At 44.1% G+C, this 25391-nt stretch overlaps 1 protein-coding gene across 1 annotated transcript; it reads left to right on the forward strand.

Moving 5' to 3' along the window:
* The first annotated feature begins 165 nt into the window (after positions 1 to 165).
* On the forward strand, positions 166 to 24801 carry LOC128303594 (mucin-5AC). The gene is made up of 5 exons (XM_053040592.1): positions 166 to 514; positions 13616 to 13712; positions 14362 to 14559; positions 14679 to 14925; positions 18236 to 24801. The coding sequence occupies exons 1-5, from the start codon at positions 166 to 168 to the stop codon at positions 21851 to 21853; spliced, it is 4509 nt and encodes a 1502-aa protein (XP_052896552.1). The 3' UTR covers positions 21854 to 24801.
* Positions 24802 to 25391: the final 590 nt, after the last annotated feature.

Raw genomic sequence — 25391 nt, forward strand, 5'->3', positions numbered from 1 at the left:
GTTTAGTCTATGTGTCTGTGTGTGAAGTGCAATTCCACAACAGCCCGTACACCCCAAGGAATAATAAGGATTACACAAAAGCAAAAGGATTACGAAACCACCCACGGTCGGTAACGTGTGGGTCGTGTTCGAAACAACAACACGAAAAAAAAAACTCCCCACGGAATGACAAGTGCTGCAGCAATGATAAGCGGCAGCGGTGGTGGTGGTGGTGTGGAGGGAGGCACCGCTATCCGGCCTAGCCTGAAGGATTCTCGAGCGAGCCTCGTGCCGGAGCACGCCGGCAGCACTAGGCACAGCAGTACGCGATCGCCCTCGTCCTCCTATGTCTCGACGTCGCCGGCCCTTCCCATGGCCGGTATGATGATGCACGAGCCGGAGCGCATCCGAATGCGCGGTTCGGCTGCGGGCAACAACCGGCGGCGCGTCAAGGACTTCAACGACAGCATAACTTGCACCCTCTGCAATGGCTACCTGGTCGAGGCCACCAGCGTCAACGATTGTTTGCATGCATGTGAGTACACTTGATCGGGGACATACAGGGGTGTCTAGATTTTGCCCGCTGCTGTTGTTGCTCATCAAAATGCTTGAAAGGGGACGTTCCGTAGTCGAATGCGCAGCGAAATATTTAAAATTTAATTAAGGACTTGCCGCTATTCTCGTTTTGCACTCAGCACATCCGCATTTGTTAATTTCTCTCGTTTTGTCTGAGCAAAAGACAACATTTTACAAATTATTCTTTATAACTTTTTTGACGTGGAATCGAGTAGAAAAGTAAATTTGTAGAATAAACAAAAGAAAAATTAATTATCTATTTATGAATCGAAATGAGATACTTACTTAAAATTCCTTCTTTTTAAAATACAATGATTTATGAGTTGACTAATAATTTCCTTGATGGAATAAATTTTACATTAATTTGCATCCCCTCAAGGGTAACTTTCGTTTAATAGCAAACGATAAGGGTGAACCAACACAAGTAAATTTCTGTTATATTGAACTGTGATCGTTTGTGTTTCAAAAAAAGTATTTCAAAAACTGTTTTCGTAATTTAAAAATAATTCCAATTTTACAGGCCCCTTTTTTGATTTAAAACTGCGCCCTTTTTCGTTACTGTTACTTCTATTATCAATTTAAAACAAAATTTGCTGAAGCCTCCGTCTGCTCCAGGACAAAATGTAAATATGCTCCAGGACAAATGTGTCCAAGATCTGCTTCCGAAAGGCAAATCCTGAAGGCCTAATCATTCAGAATGATGAATGAAAGGCTCAATCCCATCATTTTCCATCACGATAAGACTCGGCCACATACTGTTGCTCCAGTCAAAAATATTGTAAGATTATTTTTATATTTGACCATGGTCGCTTTATGGTCCAAACTTGACATTATTCGACTACTACTAGTTTCAATCCATGGAGAACTTTCCTAAATGTCAAAGACGAGAGATTGTATTGATCAGAAATTCATATCATTCAAGCAAGATTGAAAAATGTTGTAGGTTTTGATAGGAAAGCCCAAAACAAAACCCCAAACCTTGAGAAATACAGACATAAACACTCCATATGCCAAGGATTTAAAAGAGCGACAAATTTTGTGCAATGATATTAAATGTTTCGAACAGGTTCGGAATACTCACCGTCACATGCCCAAACTGATTTTATTCGGGAAATTGTTGTTTAATTTCCCACTCCACTACCAATTCCAACCTTCCTCCCCTCAAAAACAAAACCAGCAGTCGTAGTCCAGCTTTTATTGGATCATCGTGCCGGAGCATAAACATGTCGTGAAGCGAACCGAAGCGGAGGGTCCAGTGGAGAAGGCAAGTGGTACATGAATGGCCACTTTTATGATTTTGCATAACCGGAAAACCAATAAAGTATCGATTGCTGACTGTACTGCGTTCCCCGGTCTGTTCCCGATGTTCCTGTTTAATCCTTCTGGTTGGGCCCCCCAACCCCCCGGTTAGACCCCACCCGTTTGCCACCCCCGTACCGCAAACGGTCAAATGGTTGAATAATTGATAAAGACGATTTCAAACACGAAAACCAATTCATTCCCATTCACCGGAACACTCGTGGACACAGTGCGAGTTCGTTGACACGCGGGGTCTGCCTCGAGGTTAAAGTATGTTCGTGGTTGTGGTTCGCGTTCGAATGGTCTCATCAAGTTGAGCCGAATTATAACATCATGTTTTTTTTCCGTTTTAACAATCCCCAACAAATATAACTCATGCGAGATTTTTCACTTCCTCGTAGGCTCGGTTTTAACATGCCAAAATGAATGTCCAATGGGGTGTATTCCTCAGTAAACGCTTTTAAAATCAACCTTTACGAACGGCTTAATATCGTAACTAATTGATGGCTGATGAGAAGCGGCAGCCAGTTTTATGATTCATAAAGTAATGCGTGCCGTGGCCCCGGGGACGGGATTCATTGTCTCGTTTTATAGTCTCGGATTGTTGACATTAACCGACCGGCGACATAAAACGTTGACATGTGCTTCACATACGCAAGAATGCGTCCGTGTTCAGGCAGCGATAGTGACTGCGATAGTGAGCAAAAAGTGACTCGTTGCTAGCTACAATGCAAAGTACAATGGGTTTCGTTGTGCTTGGAGCAACGCATAGAAAGCACTGAGGGATGATTATGACAATTGCGATGATCGAAGCAAACGTTGATCAGCAAACAAATGTCAAACTCCGCCTTGTTCGGGAGAGCAGAAAGAATGAATTATGCTGTCAAAACCCTGCAAACCCCAGCTGCAATAACAGTCCAAAAAAGAAGCCTTCTTTAGTACATTCCGCGTAGCAAACACCATAAATTTATTTATTTCGTTTCCCTATCGTTCGCTACACTATTTTCCGTCCATGTGTGCCACACATTCAAATGTTGTCGATGACAGGCTACTAGTTGGGGAGTTGTGGTTCGATCCTGCTTAACACTCCCGGCACACGTTTCCCACAAACTAATGGTGTTGCCACGCATGGTTCGTACTAAAAATGGGCGAATCGAACCGGTGATAAATCATAAAACGGGCGTGAAACAAACATAAACACTTCTGTGTGCGTTTTTTTGTGCTATGTTTGTGTGCATCGTTTACGTATGTTCTTTACGTTCTTTTCACAGCTGCTGTGGTTGTTTTTTTTGTTGTTTTGAAGCGAAATACTTTTTAGTTTTGTTTTCTTTTACGATTTTACACTTAAATTATGTTAAGAGTATCGATGAGTTTAGTTGTTTTTTTTTCTTTTTTATCTTGTTTTGGTTTTTTATCATTTTTTTTCGTCTCCCTTTCCTGTCTTATAATTTACTGTTATCGATTAGTGTCAATTTTCGACCTTTCTTTCATCAACGAACTTCTCACCATCTCCCATTTCTTTGACGGAAACGTGTTTTTGCGTTGACCAAAAATGCTTTTCAAACTCATAGCACAATCTTGCTTCATGTTTCATATCTTTTTTCTCTCTAGCCTTCCCAGTTGCGAGCTTTTTATGATCCATCTTTTAAGACATCCTCCGATTTATGCTCCCGACCGAATGCTTCTATGCAATAAATTAATATCGAAGGTTTTAGCCAAATTATATTCGACACTGGGGTCGTGCATAGATTTAGCTGGTCGTTCTGAGGTTTTCTTTTCTGCTCTTCTTTTGTTCGGATATGGTGAAGGTGAAACACGGAATCCATAAATGATGACCGATGGTTGATTTTTACGAGCATATCATCATGAACGGTCGCGCGGTGTGTTTCTTGGTAGAACTTCGAACGGTCGTCCATGTCGTAAAGATCAAACCGGGTGCGGTCAACAAGCGTTCCGTGGAGCGAATCGGGATGATGGAAAAGTTTGAGCTTTTATTTGTCTGTCAGTCAACTTTGATCTAATCGTTTCATGGGGTTTTGACTGCCAAACTTCATACTTTTACTGCAAATTGTTTTGTGTTAGCATAAGTGATGTATGAAAATAGAAAAACAAATTTAGTAGATCGATAAGAGAAGGAGAATAACTGAAAGCACAGAAAAATGTCTCGGTATTTCTTAAACAAATCAAAACAAATCAGAAACTTCAATATATAAACTTCAACCCACAAGAACAATGCGTCCTACACAAGCGAGATGAGACAAATGTGATTGCAAATGTTGAGTCAACAGACCATAAAACATTGGAATTGAATTTACCGTACGCGTACGCGGACAAGGGGGAAGGAGGAGAACCCATCAAGGTGTGAACTGTCCACAAATCTTGGTCACAAACCGACAGCAGCCCGGGCGATAAACCACGCAAGACTGGATGTCGTAATTCGCCTGCACGGTTTATCGCTTCGTAGGGAACATTTTTCCGACTGTCAAGACGTGGCGATTAAGGGTGGGACGTTACAGTCAGTAGAGGTGGAAGCAGTGAGACAAACAAAAAAACCATCCCTCTGCCACGAAAGATGATCCGTCCAATGTCCAGCGCGCAAAAGGACACTGGACAGGAGCAAATCGAATCGTATCGAATTGCACACACTGAGATTTTCGATTTCGTAGCATTTATCTTGTTTAACGATTTGGATATAGTCCGGACTTTTTTTTTATCTTTTTATTCGTGCGTGTTCGGACGGACATGGGTTGCCGGTATCGGACATCGGAAGTCAAAAGTAAGACACACACACTCACAAACGCAGCAAAAAAATGGGGGAAAGCACAACAGTTCCCTTGAGGCAAATAGAAGGCCCCGAAACTGTGTGGCCATCAGCGCTAGCACTGGCAATCATATATCTTTAATAGATTTGATCTAATAAAGTACAACGTCGGGGCACCAAGAGAAGAAAGAAAAAAACGGGAAACGAGACGCACCATCCGCTTGGCGGGCTCACATCCTGACGATAAACCGGGTCACCACGTGGTAAATCTCGGTATTTACGACCGAGGCACGCGAACGGCAACACCCGAGAAAGGGAAAAGACGACGCCGTCGTTGGGTTTTTTTGGGTGAAACGCGGGACGAGAGGAGGAAAATGGAAAAATTTGCACTCACTGAAAATCGTAGCCCCTTGGGTTTAAGGGTTGAAAGAAGGGAAAATTCACAGGAACACAGCTTCAGCTTCCCTAAAGGACGTGGACGGTACGGCACGAACGGTGGATGGATGAAAAATTCAGCACGCTTGTTATCCTGGCGCGTAATTCCTTATTTGCTGATCCGGTCGCTCGGTCGCGCCGGTCCGTCCTTCGGACGGGTAGCAGTGCCGGGTGGTGGCAATATTTCAACGCAATAAGATGCCACCTTTCAACGTGCAAGGCTTTTGCCACGGCTGTTCCTTTTTGCGACCGAGGGCAGCTGGTTGCTTGCGTCTAACGTTTGCTGTGTATGTTAGAGGAATGTTTGATTGAGATTTTGACACTTTGGGCTTCGTGCCGTGTGCCGAACACAAAGATGTCCCCTCTGTCGCACCGTGCAAATAGGCACGGGAGGGCTCTATTGGCGCAATACAAAAGGATCAAAACAAAAACCCCCATTCCCGAAGACGTTTGTAAAGTTTCCAGCCAGCCAAAGATAAATGGCAATGAATGTAGCGGAATCTTTCGAAACAACCCCGAAACCATATGTGGATATATTGGATTTATTCATTTTCACGTGAGGAATGTAGCCACAAATTTGAGGCACCATCCATCCCTATGAGGGGAGTGTCATATTCGGTGCGGACACAGGAGATTTAATCATTCCGCGCTGTTTGTACTAGCTATCAGCAGCTCCGTGTGGGATCGGTCCCCCGAACCGGGCTAGAACGGAAAGAAATGAAACGTTCTAATAATTTGTTCAAATACAGCGTTCCACAGACGCGGTCACGAACAGCGTCAACCACGCCGGGAAGCAGAACGCAGTACCGGTAAGGGGTACGGAAATTAGAATAATAGAATAATGGAGGCTTTCCGAAAAATGTGCCGTGCTCAAGAAATCACTCAACCGGTTGTCAGCGTTACGCCGCGTTGACTCGAGCCCGGGAGGTGTGTGCGGCGGAACACGCACGGTGTCGTATGGGCGAGGGGTTGTTTTCGGAGTTCCGAGTTTGTTTGGAACACGGAAGAACACAAACTTTATAGACATCTTGCGGTGTAGAAATTTTGTTTCACTTTAAACTTCTGCCTTGTATTTTTTGTATATTAATGAATGAAACCTTAGAGCAGAATAATTTGAATCATTATTTGGCTCTCAAAGGATTCTTGAATCTTTAAAGATTCTTAGACGTTCGCTAAGGGTCCAGAATCTCCAAAGGTTCAAGAGTCGAACAAAATTTAATAAATCTTGTAAGTCAAGTGAAGAGTCTCCAACATTTCGTGAGTTCTGAAGGATTTAGAAATCTTTAAAGCATTGTTAATATTCTAATTGTATTATATTTATATTAAATTTTACTGCATTTTAACAACAGTTTTAAAAGTATTTGAGCTAAATTAAGCTATGTAACGGATGGTTATTATGTAAAATTAATGATATTTTATTAGTATTAATCAATTGTTTAGTTCATTTGCCTTAGGGAATAAATCAATCATCTTTATAGATATTCAATTTCATTCTTTCGAATTGATTAATATTATTTCAAACTAGTGCACTAAACATATAACTTAGTAATAATGGGCAAAGTAATGGGCAAACCATGCAACCTTTAACTGGAAAAATTAATTAAAACTATGAAGAGCTATGAACTATGACTATCTGTGAGCTATTTAAAACATTCAAGGTGACTACAGAATTATGCATAAGCAAACAATTCATCTAAATACGCACCTTGCAACCGAAAAATAAACAACAACAAAACACAAGAAAATATCAAAGCAGATACGGGAAAGACGATAAAAATGGTAACAACGGAAAAGGTAGCGGAAAAGTCGAGATAAAGAACAAAAAACAACGAATTAAAATGTACGAAGTCACACAGCAACACTTCCGAAAGCGAACAGAAACAAAAAGGTAGAAAACGAACAAAGTTCCTTTTTGTTGCACAAAACAAAAAAAAAAACTAATGCTCCGGTCATAAAAATTGCTGGGAGGAAATAGAAAATAGAGAAGCTAGCGAAGTTGCCAATCGAACTGAGCAATACAATGAGGCAGGGAAAATTCTTCGCTACGGCTACGGCAGTGGGTGTAAAGGGACTTCTGGGGGATTTTTTTTCTGCTTGTGTTTGCTCGTATATTTTTTTCTCTTTGCGCTCATGTTTTGATCGGAATTCCTATTTTGGGCTGCACCTGTCCCATTCCGTGCGGACCGCTTCTCATTTAGTAGGGACCGAGCCTGGCGCTAAGAGGCGGCCTTGTTGCTCTCCTCTGTCAGGGGTGAATATAAATGAGGAGCGGAAAATTATATGCTGACTCGGGGAAGGTTTTCGGGCCATTGCTTCGCGTCGTGTGTTAGATCTGTCACTCGATATGTTCTTTTCCTTTGACTTCGCATCTCTCTCTTTCTCTCTTATATTCTTGTTTGATCTATTGTTTTTCCTCACGTACTACTTCAAACAGGGAAGTTTTTCCTATCGGAACTAGCAAAAACTGCTGGAAGAATGTGGCTAGATTGCAAATATAGCAAAACAGCCGTTAGTGTAGTCTATTTTCCATGTTTCTACTTCATCATTCGTTGTTTTGTTCATCTCTTCGTCTCTTGTTTCTTCACACGACACTGTCGGAAATGGGTATTGTTCTCCCGTTGAGTTGTTTTATTCCATTGATACAACCATTTCGCTCCATTCCTCAACGCATCTTTAACACCCTGCCGTTTGCCCCTTCGGGTTGTTCTGAATTTTCCTCGGCGACCACTTGTCGTGGACGGACCCGCGTGGTTCGGGCTTGCGGAAATTGCTTTACCAACCAGAAAGAAACAAGAACGAAAGCGCCGTTAGCCGCTACAGGCTTGGCTGTTCCTAATGTTTCTCTGTTTTGCTTCCGCAACCGGACGGCTCGGCCACCATTTCCACCGCACTTGCGCTCCTTTCCGGAGCACATTATGTTACCGGCCGTAACGAGCAGTCTTTGGGAGAATAAAATTGAAATTTTCTTTTCTTGCTGTTCTTTACTACCACTGCTAGCGCTCTTGTTTGTGTGTTTGTGTTTAATGCTACGAAAAGAGTCCGGTCGGGACGGGACTGGAAGTTGTCCCCCCCCCCCCTCATTGTTTTCCGGCGGGGGCTTTCCGACGCAAACATAAAGCTGTAGCTTAGCGCAATGGTTTTAGAGCTTCCGTGAAATGATAACTTTAAATCTGCACTGGCATCTGCGAGCAATTTGCAGTGAGCGTATTAAAAGATTTGGTGAGTCCTTGCGAGCGTCGCTCTTTTTTGTTGGTGCTTGTCCGCCCCTGTTATCCTTATCGTTTTACGGAGTGTGCTTTTAATAATACATTCATGAGCGAGATGCAATATTCAGTACACTTACAGCAATCAATTGCTTTAGAAGGCGATTGTTTGATTTCAATCCGTCTATAGCTTTTCCACTCAACAGTTTCTTATCTACCAATCAATGCGCAAAAAGGAAATCTTATCACCCATCACTCGAATGACACAATCATAAGCTGCGCCATGGTTGATAATTATGTCCAAACATATTATTATTATTATAGCTGATGGGCAGCTTTCAAAGCAGATTTCCGGAATCCGGAACGCCCCAAAACGCCCCATCCCGTGTGCCAGAAGACACACAATCTCAGCGTGACAGTAAAACCTTCCCATGGGCGGTAAAAATTTATTTATTAAGTTAATCCCAAATTTATGCTCTCGCACAGTCGGAACACCCAATCCAAGGTCCGTCTGCTGTGCACGTCCGCTGGGTCACGGGACATGTCGCCGGGTGTCTGGCCGGATGGGCCGGTTGAGCGTCAGAACGCCCCGGGCGATGTCGCAGAACGGGGAGTGGAAATCAGGGGACAGGAAATCAGTTTTTGGTGACCATCACCTCAATAAGCCCTCGGGTTGCTTGGGAGGCAAACATATAAATATACCGATTACCGAATCGGCCTTCAGATCGGCTGCTGAGTGGAATTGGTTTGAAAGTAGTTTTTCTATGTCTTTTTTTTGTATCGGAGCTTTTGTGCCGGTTGCGATTGTCGCACCAAAGAATAAATTTCATTCTACAGTTGCATGTGCTTGTTGAATGTATTGGGGTTGTTTTAGTTTTCTTGTACATTCTCATGTGTTCCAATGGTGCACCATATGCTTGAGCTTAAGTTCTTATGTGCTGTTTACATTTGTCTTCCTTTTATTTATACGTGTTTATAGCTTATGTTTCAATTTCCTACATTCTCCATTCTATTATATATTTTTTTTATATTTTTAACAACTTTTCGTTTTTATTTGTTGAAGTAAAACGAAACTTGAGTGTTTATTTTTTGTTACTTTTGCAAAACTTTTTATCATTTATTTGCTACTATTCGACGCTGGTTGTAAGTTTAATTTCATGTTTTGTTCACTGTGTTATATACCATTTCCTTCCTTTAATTTACAAGTTGTAGATGTTTGTTTTTGTATTTATAGGTGGCCATTGGTTGTTTCTCTCTTTTGTTAACATTGTTTGTTGTTTTATGTTTTTCTATTGCTGTCTTTCTATATATTTTTTTCTTTTTTTGTAAGTTTATACGGTTTGTTTAAAATGTTTTGTTGAATTCCATTTTTCTCACATAAGAATACAAACATTGACTGTAATTTATAACATTGTAATTAATTTCAAAAGCGATAGCGTTACTAACCACATCTTTATCGATAGTTTATAAAAAAGCACTTTGAATCGGATGTTACGAATCCTGTATCACAACCTAAACTACGTGCTCAACAACATCATTACGCTCGCTCGTTCGCTTGTTGTTTCTATTTGTTAGTGCATATGTTATTCTCTTAATCAGCTTTGGTTGTGCATTTTCGTGTGCCACATAAACTTTTTGATTTGTTTATTTCTTGCCACATCTTACCGCTTCGATCTTACTCAATATATCCGCGGTAAGGCGCAACACTGTCTTCTTCATCGTTGCCCACCACTTTCGGAAGTCTTTTATTGGTCCGGAGCTGACGATTAATTAATGACCGACCGTTGTTCGCTGTGCTGCTCGTTTCGATAGGCCGAAGCGTTAGATTACGCAATGCAGCCAGAACGACAACAAGAGAGCAGCCAAAATTCGAACCGTACAGAAACAGAAGCAACCGAATCGATGCTTTGGCTGTTGTGTTGCGTTCCATCTAATTTAAACAAATTTATGGTTACCCACTCAGCCCAGATCGTGAATTCCCATTGCGTTTCGGGAGGTGGAATTTTTGTTTTGTTTTGTTTTCTCTCCTTCTCTCTGTTCTGGAACTATTTTTTGATATCTCATTGGAAAAAAACGAGAGGCACAAATGAAGTACCACGATGCACGATGTGTGTACGATGACGATTTCGTCGGTGCTAAATGATTTTTTTTTCTTCATTCATCGACCGTTGGAATGTTTACGTTGCGTTCTTCCTTTTTGCCTTTTGTTGTGTGAGAAAGTGTTTGCCTTGATGATAAACGAAAATTTTGATGGAGTTGATGAAGCACTGCTGCACCTTTCACGGGTGGGTTTTGTGTAAACAGATAATTTAATCATCTGCCGATTGCATGACTCATGGTCCATTTTCGATTTGATTAATCTGCATCAATCAGAGCGCAGAATGGTAATTAAAAAGAAGCTTGTAGAATTGAAGGTTTTACCTTAAACTCTTCCATTTCAAATTCTCCAAAAAAATGACTTCAAAATTACTTGAAAATATTTCTATTAAAATGTTTTTAGTATTAGTTACAAAATTAAAACATAATTATCTCCAAAAAAATGATACAAAACCAAAACAAACGAAATGTACTCCCCGGTTAATGCTTGCTCTTATCCATGCATGACTTTCCCATTTTATTCCCATGCTCATCCATTGCGACGTTTCATTGCTTTATGCGCACATTTTGCACGCGCCCGTAAGCTTCAAAAAACGTGTATGTAAATGGTATACGCCTGGTGGAAAAGCTCCCGCATTTCCGCTCCGTACGCCGACCGGCATCAAACGGCACCCCGTAATGGGACAATTATTTAGTCATTTTGAAACGTGCGGGCACGACACGTGAACAGGTGGGGCGTTTGGGAGGGCAAAAGGCAAGCCATTGTAGTTGCACACGGCACGGTTGAGGAGCTAAAGTGAGAGGTGGGTCTGGTTTGGTGGTTGGATTTGGCACGGTTTTGCTTAGCCTAGTTCCGGTTGGTTGAAGTTTTCTCGAATCCCCCCAGGAAAAGCATGTGTGAACTGGTATGTTTGATGCGTTCTTTGGCTGTTTTTCTTTAGATTTATGTCATCTCACGGGGTAATTTATAAAGCAACCCGTCATTATGGAATATTTATCTCATTAAATAAGGCTACCCACTTTTATTCTCTCTTGGAGGCTATGACGTATTTTAATCGTATTATGAGCTACTCAGCGTGAAGATACCTTAGGACATTCGTTTACTAAACTAATCCTCTCACCATATCATACTAAGCTGGCACCGGACAGCCCAACTTGCTCGCATTTATCGCATCACTTTATTATCACACGCACAACTTTTGGTAGCAAAAACCAAATAAAAAAAAAGTCCCGAAAGCTTCTAAAGTAAGCTGATACGGCCAGGAACGAGCGACTGCTAGCCGACAATGATGACGTTCCGGCTAGTTGTTAATCTTCCTTCCGCTGTTCCCTTTCTGTACACCATGTTGCCCGCTCCCACATTGTGCACGAAATGAAGCGAAATAAAGTTTTGTGCCGGTCCGATGTGTCGGTTCTGCTTTGGACAGCTTTTCCAAAGGCAGTTTTTCCCCCCCCGGGTACGGTGGGAAAACCGATCTCGGCAAAAGGTTCGCCCGATAGAAAGTGTTCGCGGACAGTGGAAAGAGTTTTGAATGATGGCTGCACGTTATAATGGAGCGGAAGAGGAAGCGAGTGGAGCGAGAGCAGCAAAAAAAACACACGAATTTGTGTGAGTAACTTTGAACTTTTGTGGCTCAAAATGCCGGTGTGTGTTTCGGGGTTGAGATGCTAGCGTGACCTGCAAATCCTTTTTTTTTTGAGTAGTGAGTTGTGCTATACTTAGAAATTGGGAAGAGTTCTTTTTTGCATTTGCGATCAAAGCAGATAAGAACATAAAAGAACTGAACCACACTAGTATCATTATTTTAGAAGCTAAAAGTGAAGAAAACTTTGACACTTTAGTAAGTAGCTTATTGTATGTGTAAAAGACTTAAAACGTTGCCCAAAATATCGAAAAACAATAATGAAACTGAAAGCAAACGAACTGCAGCAAAGAGTGTGGTAAGCTATCGTAAAACAGACAGAAACACAACAGACAGACAATTAAAACACGATCACAAAACACCCACCCACAAACGCGAGATTATTCGAGCAAGAGAAGACAAGAAAACACGAAACAGCAATGGGAAGCGTAAAGCTTGCTTGCGGCAAAACATCTAATAGGTAGAGAGATTAAAGCCAACAGCGTGGAGTGATTATTATCACACCTTTCCTGTTGATCGGTTTTGACAGCTCAACCACTGTACATCGCAAGCGGAGATAGAGCATACAGCGTTCTTTGCTCTGGCAAACAAACGTTCAATGTGACGTTTGCGACGGTTTTTGTCAAGCGCGAGGCAAAGCAAGAAGAGTAGCAGCGGAAAAAGGGCATATAAAAATCAAAGGAAGCTAGGGCGACGCGAGATGCGATGGTGACGAGTAGGCGATGATTGAACAGTTCGTAGCTGTCACAACAGAACGCCGTCAAATGAGGCTGCGCGAGTGAGCAAAGTGAGAGCGGCTATAAAGGAAATCAGCCAGAGCGAGCCGCGCTAATAAAAAGTCGCCAGATCGGATGATTGACTGTCGCAGACTTTGCGTGTTCCGACAAGGGTTAGAATTACGCGATCGAGTCTGTCACTGACTTGTGATGGCGATAAAAAAACGCACACAGATTGGAATCGTTTGTGATGATGAGGACAATTTTCACCTTAATAAGATTTGCTGTCAAGCTTTTTTTCTATTACAGTTTAGAGTTCGATCTCGTTCGATCTTGAATGTTTATTAGTCAAGAACGAATTCGATTACTCATCGCAAATTACCACCGCGGTGTTTAGCTCCGCAATACGCTGCTGATAAGGCAAATATTTTCCGTCTATGAAGACTTATCTTCTGTTTACTGTAGCCCCCGTGCTGAGACACGCTTTGTACACGGTGCGGATAAACCTGAACCACCTATGACGCATCCGTTTTTTGGCACAAGCTGTGTGTTTGCGCGTGCCATTTGAGTAAATAAACTAAATCTCATTCTACAGTCGGGCTGATTCAATCATTTCGGGCGGGCTTAAGAGAGTTTGTTATAGAGTGCGGTGAGTTTTATTAATTTGAACACAAACATTTGCTTTCATGGCACTGGCACACAGAAATTAAGGCTGGATATGACGACAAATAAAAAACCACACTTTTCATCGTGACAGCTGTGATACAAAATTTTACACACCTCATCGGTTTCAGCTTCATCGATCCAGACCGCAGACTTTGCTATTTAACCAGCAGTTTCATTCGCGCAAACAATAACGCACTTAACCTTGTCTGACGTTTCGATTTTGTCTTTCTTCGTTCGCAGTTTGCCGATCGTGCATCGTGAAATACCTCGAGTGCAACAAGTACTGTCCCCGCTGCAAGTCGTACAACAGCAAACCGATTACGGTCGCTAATTTAAGGTAATTATGGGCGCGGGTTAAACGGGCGTCTTCCCATCTTCCCTACCCGGTCGTTTCGATCTGTGAAGGGGGTGGAAATAATCTGTTGAGGGTGAAGGTTTTTGATGCTGTTTTAACGACACTGATCGGCTTTATGGCGATCTTTAAATACGAAAAGAGGAAAAAAAAATAACACTTTCGAAGTAACTGAAGGTGGATGTCCTTCCCGTAAATAATTTACATTAGCTTTAAAAAAATTCATTTAAATACTTTAACATTTAAATCAAACCTGCTAGCGTTTATTTTCCACGTCGCACATTAAACTTTTACGCTAGCGCTAACGGTTTTTCTTTTTGCTAACGAATTGCTGCATCTCTTGTCGCTGCGCAGACGCCATCGCACTTTAGTGTGCGGGGCGTAATTGGGTGGAGTACTGTCTCGCCCGGTGCCAATCCATATCACGCCAGCAAACACCTTTTCCTTCTTGTTTTGTCCGCATTTTCCGTTGTGGCGCACACGGTGCCCACGGTTGTCGTTGTTTGGTCATTTTTCATGTTTTCCTCTAAAACGATATTTAATGTGTGCTTTAGAAAGGTGACTCACCACACTGTACGCACTGTACCCGGCTAGTATAATCACACCACAAAACGGGTTCCCTCTCTTCCTGCAGGCCGGATCGAACGCTGCGGGCACTCGTCTACAAGCTGGTGCCAGGGCTGCACAAATCCGAAAACCAAAGAATAATACAGTTTTATGCTTCGATATCGAGCAACATCGTCCCATCGGTGGAGGAGGACGATCCGACCGGGCCGGGTACGTTCCATCTGCTCGACGATCAAAACTTCTTCTCCCCGGATGAACCAATCAGGCAAGTAGCAACCGAAATCCGATACGCTTGTTTTCGTTTTCGTGCAATGTTTCAATCGATGTTTAACGATCGTGCATATTTTTTTTTGTTTGGTGGGGATTTTGTCGTTTCACCCACAGTCTGTCGCTGGAGTACCATTACGATACGGTGGCGGAGCACGGTGGCGCTGCGAGCGGGCAACTGCCCATCACCTATCTGCAGTGTCCGGCCGCCGTCACCGTGCACCATCTGTACAAATTTATCCTCACGAAGAACGGGCTGCAGGTCGGCTCGGACAACATTCGGGTGGAAATTATCTACGAGGAGGAGATTCTGCCGCATGACTTCACGCTGATGGATGTGGCGTACTGTTTCGACTACAAGCGGGTAAGTGAGCACACATGCGTTACACCATACGCTGTTATTTTCAACTCTTTTTCAACCTATTCTTGTGATTATCAGACACTAATTACGACAGAGCGGTAGCTCTTAGTTAGAAAAGTAACTATAATAAGAAGCATAGATGTGAAGCATATCTCCCAATCACCCCTTTTAAGAGAGAACTCTGACGATTCCTCATTTTGTCTACGAAAGATAGAAATAAATATTTCTGTATATTCAAATAACGTATAGTACACATATGGCCACTAGTTAAGGGTCGTATAGTAAAGCAACTTTGTGGAGCACTTTGTCTTCCTCTGGGCGTCCTTGTCATGTTTGTCTCTTCAGGCCTCTACTAGACCTTTTTTACCACGAGGACGAGTAATCAGACCAACGGAGAATGGTCCTGATGGGGGTTTGTCTCGGTCCTGTCTTATGGAACTCGCGTCTCTGCTGACTACACCACGGGTTCAGCTTCGAGCACTTTGTATTAAAAGCTACTAAGGAAGCTCCAGGAATCTGGATTCCTCAGTCGTCTCAGTGGTGTGATTTTTAGTAATCAGAATTTCAAAACCTTTTGGGAGAGTTTACTCAAATGAGTTCATAAATAGGAAAAAACCAATGGGGCAATACAATCTTTCTCGAGTTACACGAATAATTCGTGTCTGAGAAATTCGCAAAACTCGAATTCCCTTTATAATATCGTTTACATATAGTATTCAGGAATCGATTACTTCTTTTCACGTTAGGAAACACATTGATAATTGATAATTTTACGTTTATTTCGACAATTAGAATAAATTTTTACCAAAACTTATGTTTAGATTATTAAAATGCAGCGTGTTTTTGGGAAAATATAAAATTTGACAAATTTGAAAAATTTCATTACACGAACCGTCATAATTTTGACATTTGCGTATCTCGAATTCGCGTAACTCGATTGTTGTCGCTGACGTAAATGTCCTAACGGACCATCCGGCATAGGTTCTGAGGCTTGAGGAGTTGCTAGTCCGTAGGCGCTCCGGCGAATCGAGCAGTTCCCTGACTTTGGTGGTTCCTGTTTTAACAGGCTTTCTTGACAAGGATGTGGGTTCTCTATGAAGATTCTCTCCTCTGACAATCCAAAAGAAAAGAACACGAGTGTCGCGTAACTGGGAAATGATTGTACAAGGTAGAATTTAAACTTGTGGCTTTGAGATTGTGGTAAACCCTTCGTAAGTCTTCTTAGAAAAAAAAAACTTATTTATAAATTTATTAATTCCAACTTTAACAGTATCTTAAGCTGCAATGGTCGAATCCTTGAATATAATATTTTGAATGCTTGAATGCTTGCAAACAAATTGCACAATTTGCACTGCAATTTTGAGAATTATTTAAACTGCTTTTACTCACTTTGAATTTTTTTTAATAATTTGGCTTTTCTTACCATTAATACTGTCTGAACAGTATTCTATCATTCCGAATAATATGATGCTGAAACAACTCAGCAATTGTTCACTTTTGCGCACTGCAAATAAAACGAGCATTTTTACCGAGCACCGAAATAAATTATGCTCCCCAAGGTCCGAAAGGCAAAACCGACCCCGAGCCCTGGCCGTCTCGAGATGACGACCCTGCTCATCCCCAACGATGGTACAAGCTCCGCCATCGAATTATGTGTTCCGGGCATCCGGGAACCCCGTGTGGCAAACGAAGGAAATAAATGCGATTTGGTTCGCATGAATGCAGGTTTCGCTTCACACACGCTCTCTTGCGATAAGAAAACGGACGTCGACAAAGGGCGGCAAAATGTTTGGCTGTATCTGTGGCCCTTTTTTTTTATTCGTACGGTATGGTATTTCTCTCCAGCCACCACCTCAGGTTCTATCGCTTGTGCGAGCTAGAAGGCAACTGTGTGCCAACTTGTGGTTGAGCAACAGAGACCGAGCGACCGACTGGGTAAACTGAGCTGCAAGCCCTAGAGGGATTTTGAGCTGAAGGACTTCAAGTGGCGAATCAACAACGTGCACGCTGTACGCCGATAGCGAAGGTGGAGGGAAAACGCGGCCACAGATAGATAGAGGCAAAGCGGGCCCAAAATTCAACCGGCATGATGAGAAACCGAATCGAAGCACAGTGCGTACCAGCGGGAAGTTTTGTGGAGTTGGAGATATTTTAAAAACTTCAACACTTAGACAAACTTTTGATATACTCGTTGAATCATTTTTGGTTTAATTTTCTATACAAACATTATATTTGTTACTACACATAACACCAGTTCTTATTGAAAAGTCCTCGAATTAATCGATGCAGCATAAAACACGTTCCGCACTGTGCGTTTCAAGATGATGCCAAACGGTTCCGCAGTAAATGCGTAAGTGCAAGTGCGAAAAACCCCGGCCGATGAAATGAATGAATGGGCCCAACCCTGCCGGACCCGAAGGAGCAGCGTGGAAAGCGCGCGAAACGAAAATAATTAATAGTAATTATGCTGAGCGATTGTGCCCGTGATAGCATACGGTGCGAGATTCTTCTCCTGCCACGTCGCTCGTCGCGGCCTACTACTAAAACATTGGGGGATTGACTTTAGGCGTCGAAGGTACTTGAAGCAGGCTGACTGCCCTGTACTCGCTGCTCGCTGCTGCTGACGGTTGCGGTAGTTGATAATCATAACGATGGCGATGATGAGGATCATCAAGATGATGACGAAGGTTTTGCCGAGTGGTTGTGGATGTACTTTTAAATATAGCAATGAACGGTGGGAATCGGAGTGTTTTACCGGAATCGTTCCGGGCGCGCTGGTGTTTTGGTACATCTCCGGTAGACGCGTTACCGCTTCCAACCGGTTGGCCTTTTGCACTTCGGGAGCAAGGACATCAAGATTGGGTTTCGCTCGCTGCCTGTGCGAAGGGGTTGTACGGGGTTTCGTTATTAAGGTGGAGATTGAAATGTCACCATATTAAGGTGTGAATTCATACTCAGGTCTTTTGGTAACACGACGGAATTGGTAACTTTTTCCTATGGCACATGTCTGTCTTTTGGAAAGAACATTTAATTTAACTTTATTAAATGTTTAAACTGTCTATTACTCATCGAAATGAATTAATAGCCATTTGTGTACAGTTAGTCTCAACAGTTGTTCTATTAACAATTTAAAACACGGACACGACCAAAACACCATTGGGAACCCATCATGAGCATGCGAAAACTGGTGCACTAACTTTGGAGAATTTATTTTTATCCACCGACAGTCCGGCGTCACAATAGGTCCCCGCACTAACACACCCGTTTTTCTCTTCTTTTGCTTTCCATTTCTCACCCACTTTGTACAACGCAGATAGCACCGATGCGGTTTTTCTATCGCATTCTCTTACACTCGACCGCAAAGTTGGCACCGACCGCGAGCGCATACCACCGCGTCGAGGGACAGGACAAAAATAGCACCAAGAGCGGTAACAGCGGCAGTCCCGACACCACTAGCGCTGCCAACCCTGGCAAGAGTTCTGCCGGCAGCGGCACCCCAACGGTGAGAACCACCCCAACTACGGCCGGTGTCACCGATGGTCAGCGGCCGGGCAACACGAAAACCAAAGCGGCACAGGAAACCGGGGGCCAGGGCAAAACCCAACCGGCTGGTCGCGCCCCACGGGAAGAAACCGCTAATAATAGTGCCCCGATGGCTGCTGTTAACGGTCATCATCGTGCGAAACCATCGACGACGACGACAACTACGGCGACGAAGACGACCTCGAGTGAAGTGGTTCGGAGTGCTACCCAGTCATCGTCACCGGTAGTCACCAGCACGAGTTCGAGCGGCCTTAAAATGGTCCTCGTACCCAAAGGCAAACACGAATCAAATGCTGCTGGAACTGCTGATGCGAAACGAAGTCCACCACCTCTCAAGGCCATACAGTCAGCTTCCGCGCTGCCGCAGAATGGTGGAGCCTCAGCCCCGAAGCAATCATCAAAAGAACCTCCAGCTAGCGGGAAAGAAGTAACGACACCGACGGTGGATACGGAAAAATCCCCATCAAACTCCACCGCACTGAAATGCTACGTTAATTTGAAAACGCAAACCGTCGTTGGTGCACCGTCGTCCGGGGAAAATTTCCCCTCGAAAGCCACCGGATGCGAATCCCCGAAACAACCTCCGGCAGAAATCCCACGGTTAAAGATTGATTTAAAGGCGAAGCTAAGCATTCCGCGCGAAAAGCATCCTGGGTTGAGTCCGCCGAGCAGCAGCAACTCATCGGCGGCGACATCACCCTCATCGGCCACCTCGGCGACGAGTTCGGCTGGCAAAAGTCCCGTCTGGCCCATGGGGAAGGAGGAGTACGCGAAAACGATCGGCCTGAAGCCGGTGTACGCGTCAAGCGTAGTGCCGGAGGTCAGCCTGGATGAGTCCGCTACCCATTCTTCCTCGCACCGGAAGCGCAAGAAGGGCAAACACTCGAAGGAAGCCGGTAGCAGTGGCAAGCGGCGGAAGTTGCACGCTGAAATCTCATCCCAGCATGACGCAAGTCTCAAGATGAAGGTTAAGCTGACGGAGAAACCACCCAAGCACGAACGGCTTAAGTCGTCGGGGAATGAGGAGGAACCGGCACAGCCTAAATCACCCCGAGTAGTGGTGCTGGAACCGGTCCCAAGCCCTCCGAAACCTCCGAAAGTGATCGACATCACAAAGGACGACGATGAGGTGAAGTTCGTTGCTGAGCAGAAGCTGACCAATGTGAAGAGTCCTCCCGTGCCAACAGCTGTTGTGCCGAAGGACGTTCCGGTGAGTGCTCCAGCGTCGTCAACTTCGACCACTTCGAAGGAAAAGTTGAACGAGATGCGCAGCGTGCGTCACAAACCGATGGTGTACATCCCCAACCTGGACCGTAACCTCTCGGTGGATATGGCCGGCGTGGGTTCATCCATCAACTCACTGCTGGAGAGTGTTGGGGCGAAGACGCCACTGTTAAAGCCAACACCAGCCCTGATACCTACCTCAACGGCATCCTCCGGACTGGCGGGAAAATCACAACCCCGTACACCGATTCTATCGCGCCCAATGCCATCCTGTCCACCGTTGGCCTATCCGATAGCCAGTTCACCGGTCACCAGTTCCACCACGGGATCCATCCGCACGATGGCAGCTCCTCCAGCGATTAAACGATCAATCAGCACGGACAGTGGTAATGGGACTGCGGCAAAGGTGCCTCGCCTTGAACCACCGTCCCTTATGCCTCCCGTTTCACTGCTACCTGCCAAACAACCGGCCCCAATTCAAGCACCGATGTTCAACTTCGCCAAAGGAGCTAATCGTGCCAAGGCTGCCCAGCAGGCGGCGGGTATGGCACCCACTCCACCCGAGCACATTCCCTACCGCTCGCCGATCAGTGCGTCCTACACCAAGGAGATCCCGTCGACGAAGAAACCCATCCCCAATCTGCTGCTCCCACCGGCCACCGTTAGCGTTACGAAGATGTCCGACATAGTTTCGTCCACGCTGTCACCGTCCCCGCTGCACGATAATGGTCGTCCGGCTGTTGAGTTTCTGCGCATACCTTCAACCGCACCCGTAGCCGATAAGCCCATGCTAGCGCCGTTCACTGCGCCCAAGGTGAGCACAAAAGCTACAAGACCTCCACCGGCTACAATTCCACTGATAAAGATAAAAAAGCCCACGGTAGTGGGCGGTAGTGGCAACGAGTCAGCACAGGGTGGAGTTATTCCGCCCAGCATGACTCCACTGGCACCTCCAATGCGCCCAAAGGTACCTGTTCGGTCGGTTTCCGATCCGATGGCCTGTAGTAACGCCAACATCCTCGATCTTTCCGGCGGAGGAGTGACGGGCAATCGGCGGCTGTCTGATGATGTGATCATTCTGGATCACAGCCCGGCAAAGAGTATCTCCGACACGGCCAATCGTTCGCGAGTGGTTGATAGCAATCGCGGCAAACCTTCCACCACCGCTCTTCACTTCTCACCGGTCAAACGTTCGCCAGAGATGCTCAACTTCTCGGCACCTACGAGCACCTCGGCGCTCCTATCGCAGGCTCTACCTCCGGTTCAGAAGACACTTGCTCCACTGCCCAAGCTGACGGAGATCAATCGCCATCGGAGTGTAACGGTGCGTCAGCCAAATGCCTCCATACGGAACATTCCCAACCCATCGGCGTTGGCTTTTCGAGGCACCCAGTCTAGTGTTGCTACGACCATTTCTAACTCTCCCTCCTCCACTACCATGGGGATGCTAATGGCAGGGTTTACTTCTTCGTCGCCTACCCAGCAAAGTAACGGCAGTTTGACAGCTAGTAACCGTTCCAACGGTAACGCCATCGGCACAACGATGACATCTTCATCGACAACAATCAAAACCAACACCGCGTCGCTTAGCAACGGATCAGCAAGACAGCAGCAGCTTACACCAATGATGGGCATCACCTCGGGCATGAAGGGTACCTCCACCAATGGTAACACCGATCCGAAACCCCCACACAATGGCAACACCACTCACAACAACAACAACAACAACAACAACAGCAAAATTGCCAACGCCAACACGGGTCTTCTGGCCGCCAAGAAGAAGATCGAAACGGTAGCGGCCGTATTGAAGGCAGCCGCTGCCACAGCCGACACAACATCCCAGCGCCACAGCACAGCGTCAACAACCACGAAATCTGCAACCTCGGCGTCAAGCACCGGTGGAATGGTCGCGAGAGATGAACCGAAAGGAAAGCTACAAAGGGAAGACACCACGGCACATCCATCCGTAACGGCCGCCTCCAGCACAACGTCCGCGGGCAGTGGTGATTCGTTGCCCATGGTAACGGTGTCTGCCGTAAACCGTGTCATCAACAACAAAACCCACGCGGATAGTATCGTTACGAGCGTTACGACAGCATCCATTGCGAGCGTTACGGGTACAAGCTCGAGAAACAGCCCGGCAAGTATAGTGAACGTGGGGTAAGACGATTGCGTTATCTGATAACGTTGAATGTTGTGGGGAAGGCGTTTATTTCTTAGCGCTAATTAACTTATACCACCCTGCTCCCTGTTTTGCAAAACAAAAAATGTTTTGCTTGGCAACCAACATACATAGCAGGCGTTGCGTTTTGTTCGCGTACTTTTGTCGTCTGCCTTCACATAATATTGACACTTTCGCGTAGACACTTTCGTCACGGCCAGTATCGATTTTACATACCAATAATAAACACATTTCCCTTATAGTTCCTTCCGTATTGCGAACGATTTCAATAAGCATGACAGTAAAACCATTTCTTTACACTTTGTCCAGGACCAGGCCACGTATATTAGTGTTGTAGTGTAGGGTTGTAGTAGCGCGACACACAGGATCTTTATTTCGTACGCAAAACGTGTGTTAAGGGGGAACTCGTTTTGGAAAAGATAATTCCACTTTTATGGGTACAAGTGCGCATGTATTTATAGCGCTATAAGACACAGGATTACGTGTGTCTCTCCGTGAGTTCGTAGCGTGTGTTTAGGTGTAGGGAGTAAATTCATTTAAAATGATACGTAAACCGGTACGTGCAGCAGTAAATTGTTTTGCAAAGCGCCAGCTAAAATGTGCACAACAAATGCATAGCAAAAAAAAAGAAAATAACAACCCTTGTTAACATTGTGTCCGATGCGATAGTTCCGCGACGAGTACAACTCACAACGGGAAGAAAGCAAGGGAAAGATGCGCGTACCTAAGGATAGCGAACGGGGGGAAAAGCCAGCCCGTGTGTGTAGGTGTTTAATTTCCCTGAAGGTAGTTTGTAGCCAGCGGCATTAAGCGACAAACTGTGCTTCGTGGGGGCGATGGCACACTTCACGGTGATGCTGCATACGCCTGCATACGTGTAAATAGACGATGGCGTTCGTTTGGCCGGACCGAAACCCGAAGCATAATAAACAAACCGTGGGAGCTTAAAGGGAGCATCGTAAAGCGGGCGTGCGAGAAAGTATCGCGAATAAAAAGCACCCGCGTGCAGTCCACGTTTCTAGGCGCCCCGTACCCGATGAATGCTTGTTTTTCTTCTGTCTTTACTTTCTGCCCTTCGGTGCAACATTTCGTTCATGGCGGGCAACTTCGGTGGAATATCCAAACGCGCTTTGCGTTAATTACCATATTCAGCAGATGGTGTGGAAATGGAAAAGTTTATAAAACTAACTTATAAAACAAATACAAACTGGTAGAGAGTGAATAAATGTAGTAGAACATAGAAGTAGTAAAAGAAAAACAAGTGTAAATAGACCAAAAGACGAACGGTGAATGTATCGATGAGAACATAAAACAACACAAAGCAAATGATATTCCATGTGACATAAAAAGGAGAAGCAGCAAAGATCAAGCCCCGGCACCCGGCCAGTTAAGCACAGCAGTTTGATGAACTTTAAAGTAAAACCACATGCCATCGGCGTTCGGTTTTTGTTCGCTTCATCCACTCCGTGAACAGTTTGAAGCTACCATCATCATGGCGCGATACAATCACGGTGCGGCCGAAGATGCGTGGCATATTGAAAGAAGCGGCAGACGGGAAAGATAGATTGATAATTGAAGCAAATGGAAAAATTATTAACCCGCGTCGCGTCTCCTTCCATCGCCTGTCCTCCCTTGCCCAATCCCATAAAAATCGTCATCTCGTTGAGTGATATGCTGGTAAAAGGGTGACGGGATGGGACGAAAATTTCATTTACTGGTACGGAGAATTCTTCATACGCGTACACCAGCATGCAGATTGAACCGGGTCACAAACACACATTACCAGGGCAAAATAAAAAAAACCGTTTTTCGGTGGCTGGGAAAAGCAATCACTTCTTCAGCGGAAGAGAGAATGACGATCGCTGCTTTTTTTATTTTGTCGAACTCGATCCGATTATCGCTGCAGGCTGGCGGAGAGTTCGTGGGAATTGAAGCTAGGAATCGTTGGAATTGGCTATGAAATTAATTTTACACCTCGCCAATGCATGATTTATTGGAAATTGAGCATCAATTAGGAAACAATGCTTCGTGTTTCTTTGGCTGGACAGCCAACCGAGATGGGACGCAACATTACCATTGCGCCATTATGTTTGGTTGGAAATGTTTTATTGTATTAACGTAAAAATTGTTTTTCCCTAAAATAAGTTATTCAACGTTTGTTTAATTTATTAAAAACTAGTTTAATCATGAGGTAAAAGGGGCTGTATGTAAAAAAAAAAAAACAGTGGTTTACAGTAAGCTTTTGTTGGTTTTGTATAATTTAATTGTTTAAGAAAAAATATAAACATTTATTTCGGGGGCAATTAATCATAAGAATATAAAAGATATTCATTAAACTATTATGCATATGAAAAAAAACAACAAAGGAGGCTAGTGTGCTTGTATTTTAGTGCAATACGTAGTAGAAAGGAAATAATGACAGTTCAAACAGTAGAGCGTCAAACACATGACTATGAGATCGAGCGCTAAAGGAAAACACTGATATTATGATATCCGCTCAGGGTAGGTGATGGAACCATCAGTAGCTGGCCAGCATATTCATCGAAAGCAAAGCAGAATTGATGTGCAAACACTCGAAGGGGTTTAAAGTAGGAAAGAAAAAAATAGAAAAAGGTCTAGTAATAGAAGAAACAATGTGTACAATGGTAAGCGAAGTGTAAGTGTAAGAAAGATAAGGAAAATGAGTTGGAAAATGATTAAATATGACATCAATTACAATGGAGCAAACAAAAGTGTAACCAGACAAACAAGCCCCAATGTGCACATGTAACAATGCATACAGTAGTTACAAACGGTACGTCCCGCTGTAATATGTAACCAAACCACAAACACACATGTACAACGTCTGTACCGGAGGACACGGTACACGTTTCCTGCCCCCTGACCATCCCCACGTACATACATATGAATAATAAACATCAAAAGGAAAATACGATAATCAATATTTAAACATATCGGACATTGTGGTGCTTTATTGGACGGACGGCTGTGGGTGGATGGGAGGGTTTTTTCCGGCGGTGTAAGTGTAATATCACACATGTACTGGCCCACACAAATACTCAAAGGGCAACTGTTTGGATAGGGGTGATCTATACATGCTGGATGTACGAACATGACATTGATGAACCGAGACCGCAAAACCGAGAACTCGACGGTATGCAAACTAAATGGCCGCACTTTGCAGGATGACTTGGTCATGGTTACATCACTGCAGCGATGGACATAAAGGTAACTGTGGTTGTACGGTAGAAAGAAAAGACTGGAAGACGTTGCGAAAAGGTAAGTTGAATTATATTGATTTTTCTTTGTATATTTTATATTTTGAGTTCTTGCATATTGATGCAGTTTGTATGTGTACACAATTGAAGCAAAACTCTAGTTTAGCACGCTTGATTGCTAAGTAGTTGCTTAATTAAGAAGTTATTAATATAACACTGTATAACACTAACAAATATTAAATGGTTAGTATTATTTACTTTTTATGTGTCATACGCTAATAATTTTCTGGAACTGTCAATTA

Source organism: Anopheles moucheti, chromosome 3 (genome assembly GCF_943734755.1).
Source record: "Anopheles moucheti chromosome 3, idAnoMoucSN_F20_07, whole genome shotgun sequence".
Taxonomy (NCBI): domain Eukaryota; kingdom Metazoa; phylum Arthropoda; class Insecta; order Diptera; family Culicidae; genus Anopheles; species Anopheles moucheti.

Coding starts and splice junctions, on each gene's coding strand:
- LOC128303594 (XM_053040592.1), top strand. CDS start 166: ATGACAAGTGCTGCAGCAATGATAAGCGGCAGCGGTGGTGGTGGTGGT. Junction 515..13,615: donor CAACGATTGTTTGCATGCAT/GTGAGTACACTT, acceptor CTTCGTTCGCAG/TTTGCCGATCGTGCATCGTG. Junction 14,926..18,235: donor ACTGTTTCGACTACAAGCGG/GTAAGTGAGCAC, acceptor TGTACAACGCAG/ATAGCACCGATGCGGTTTTT.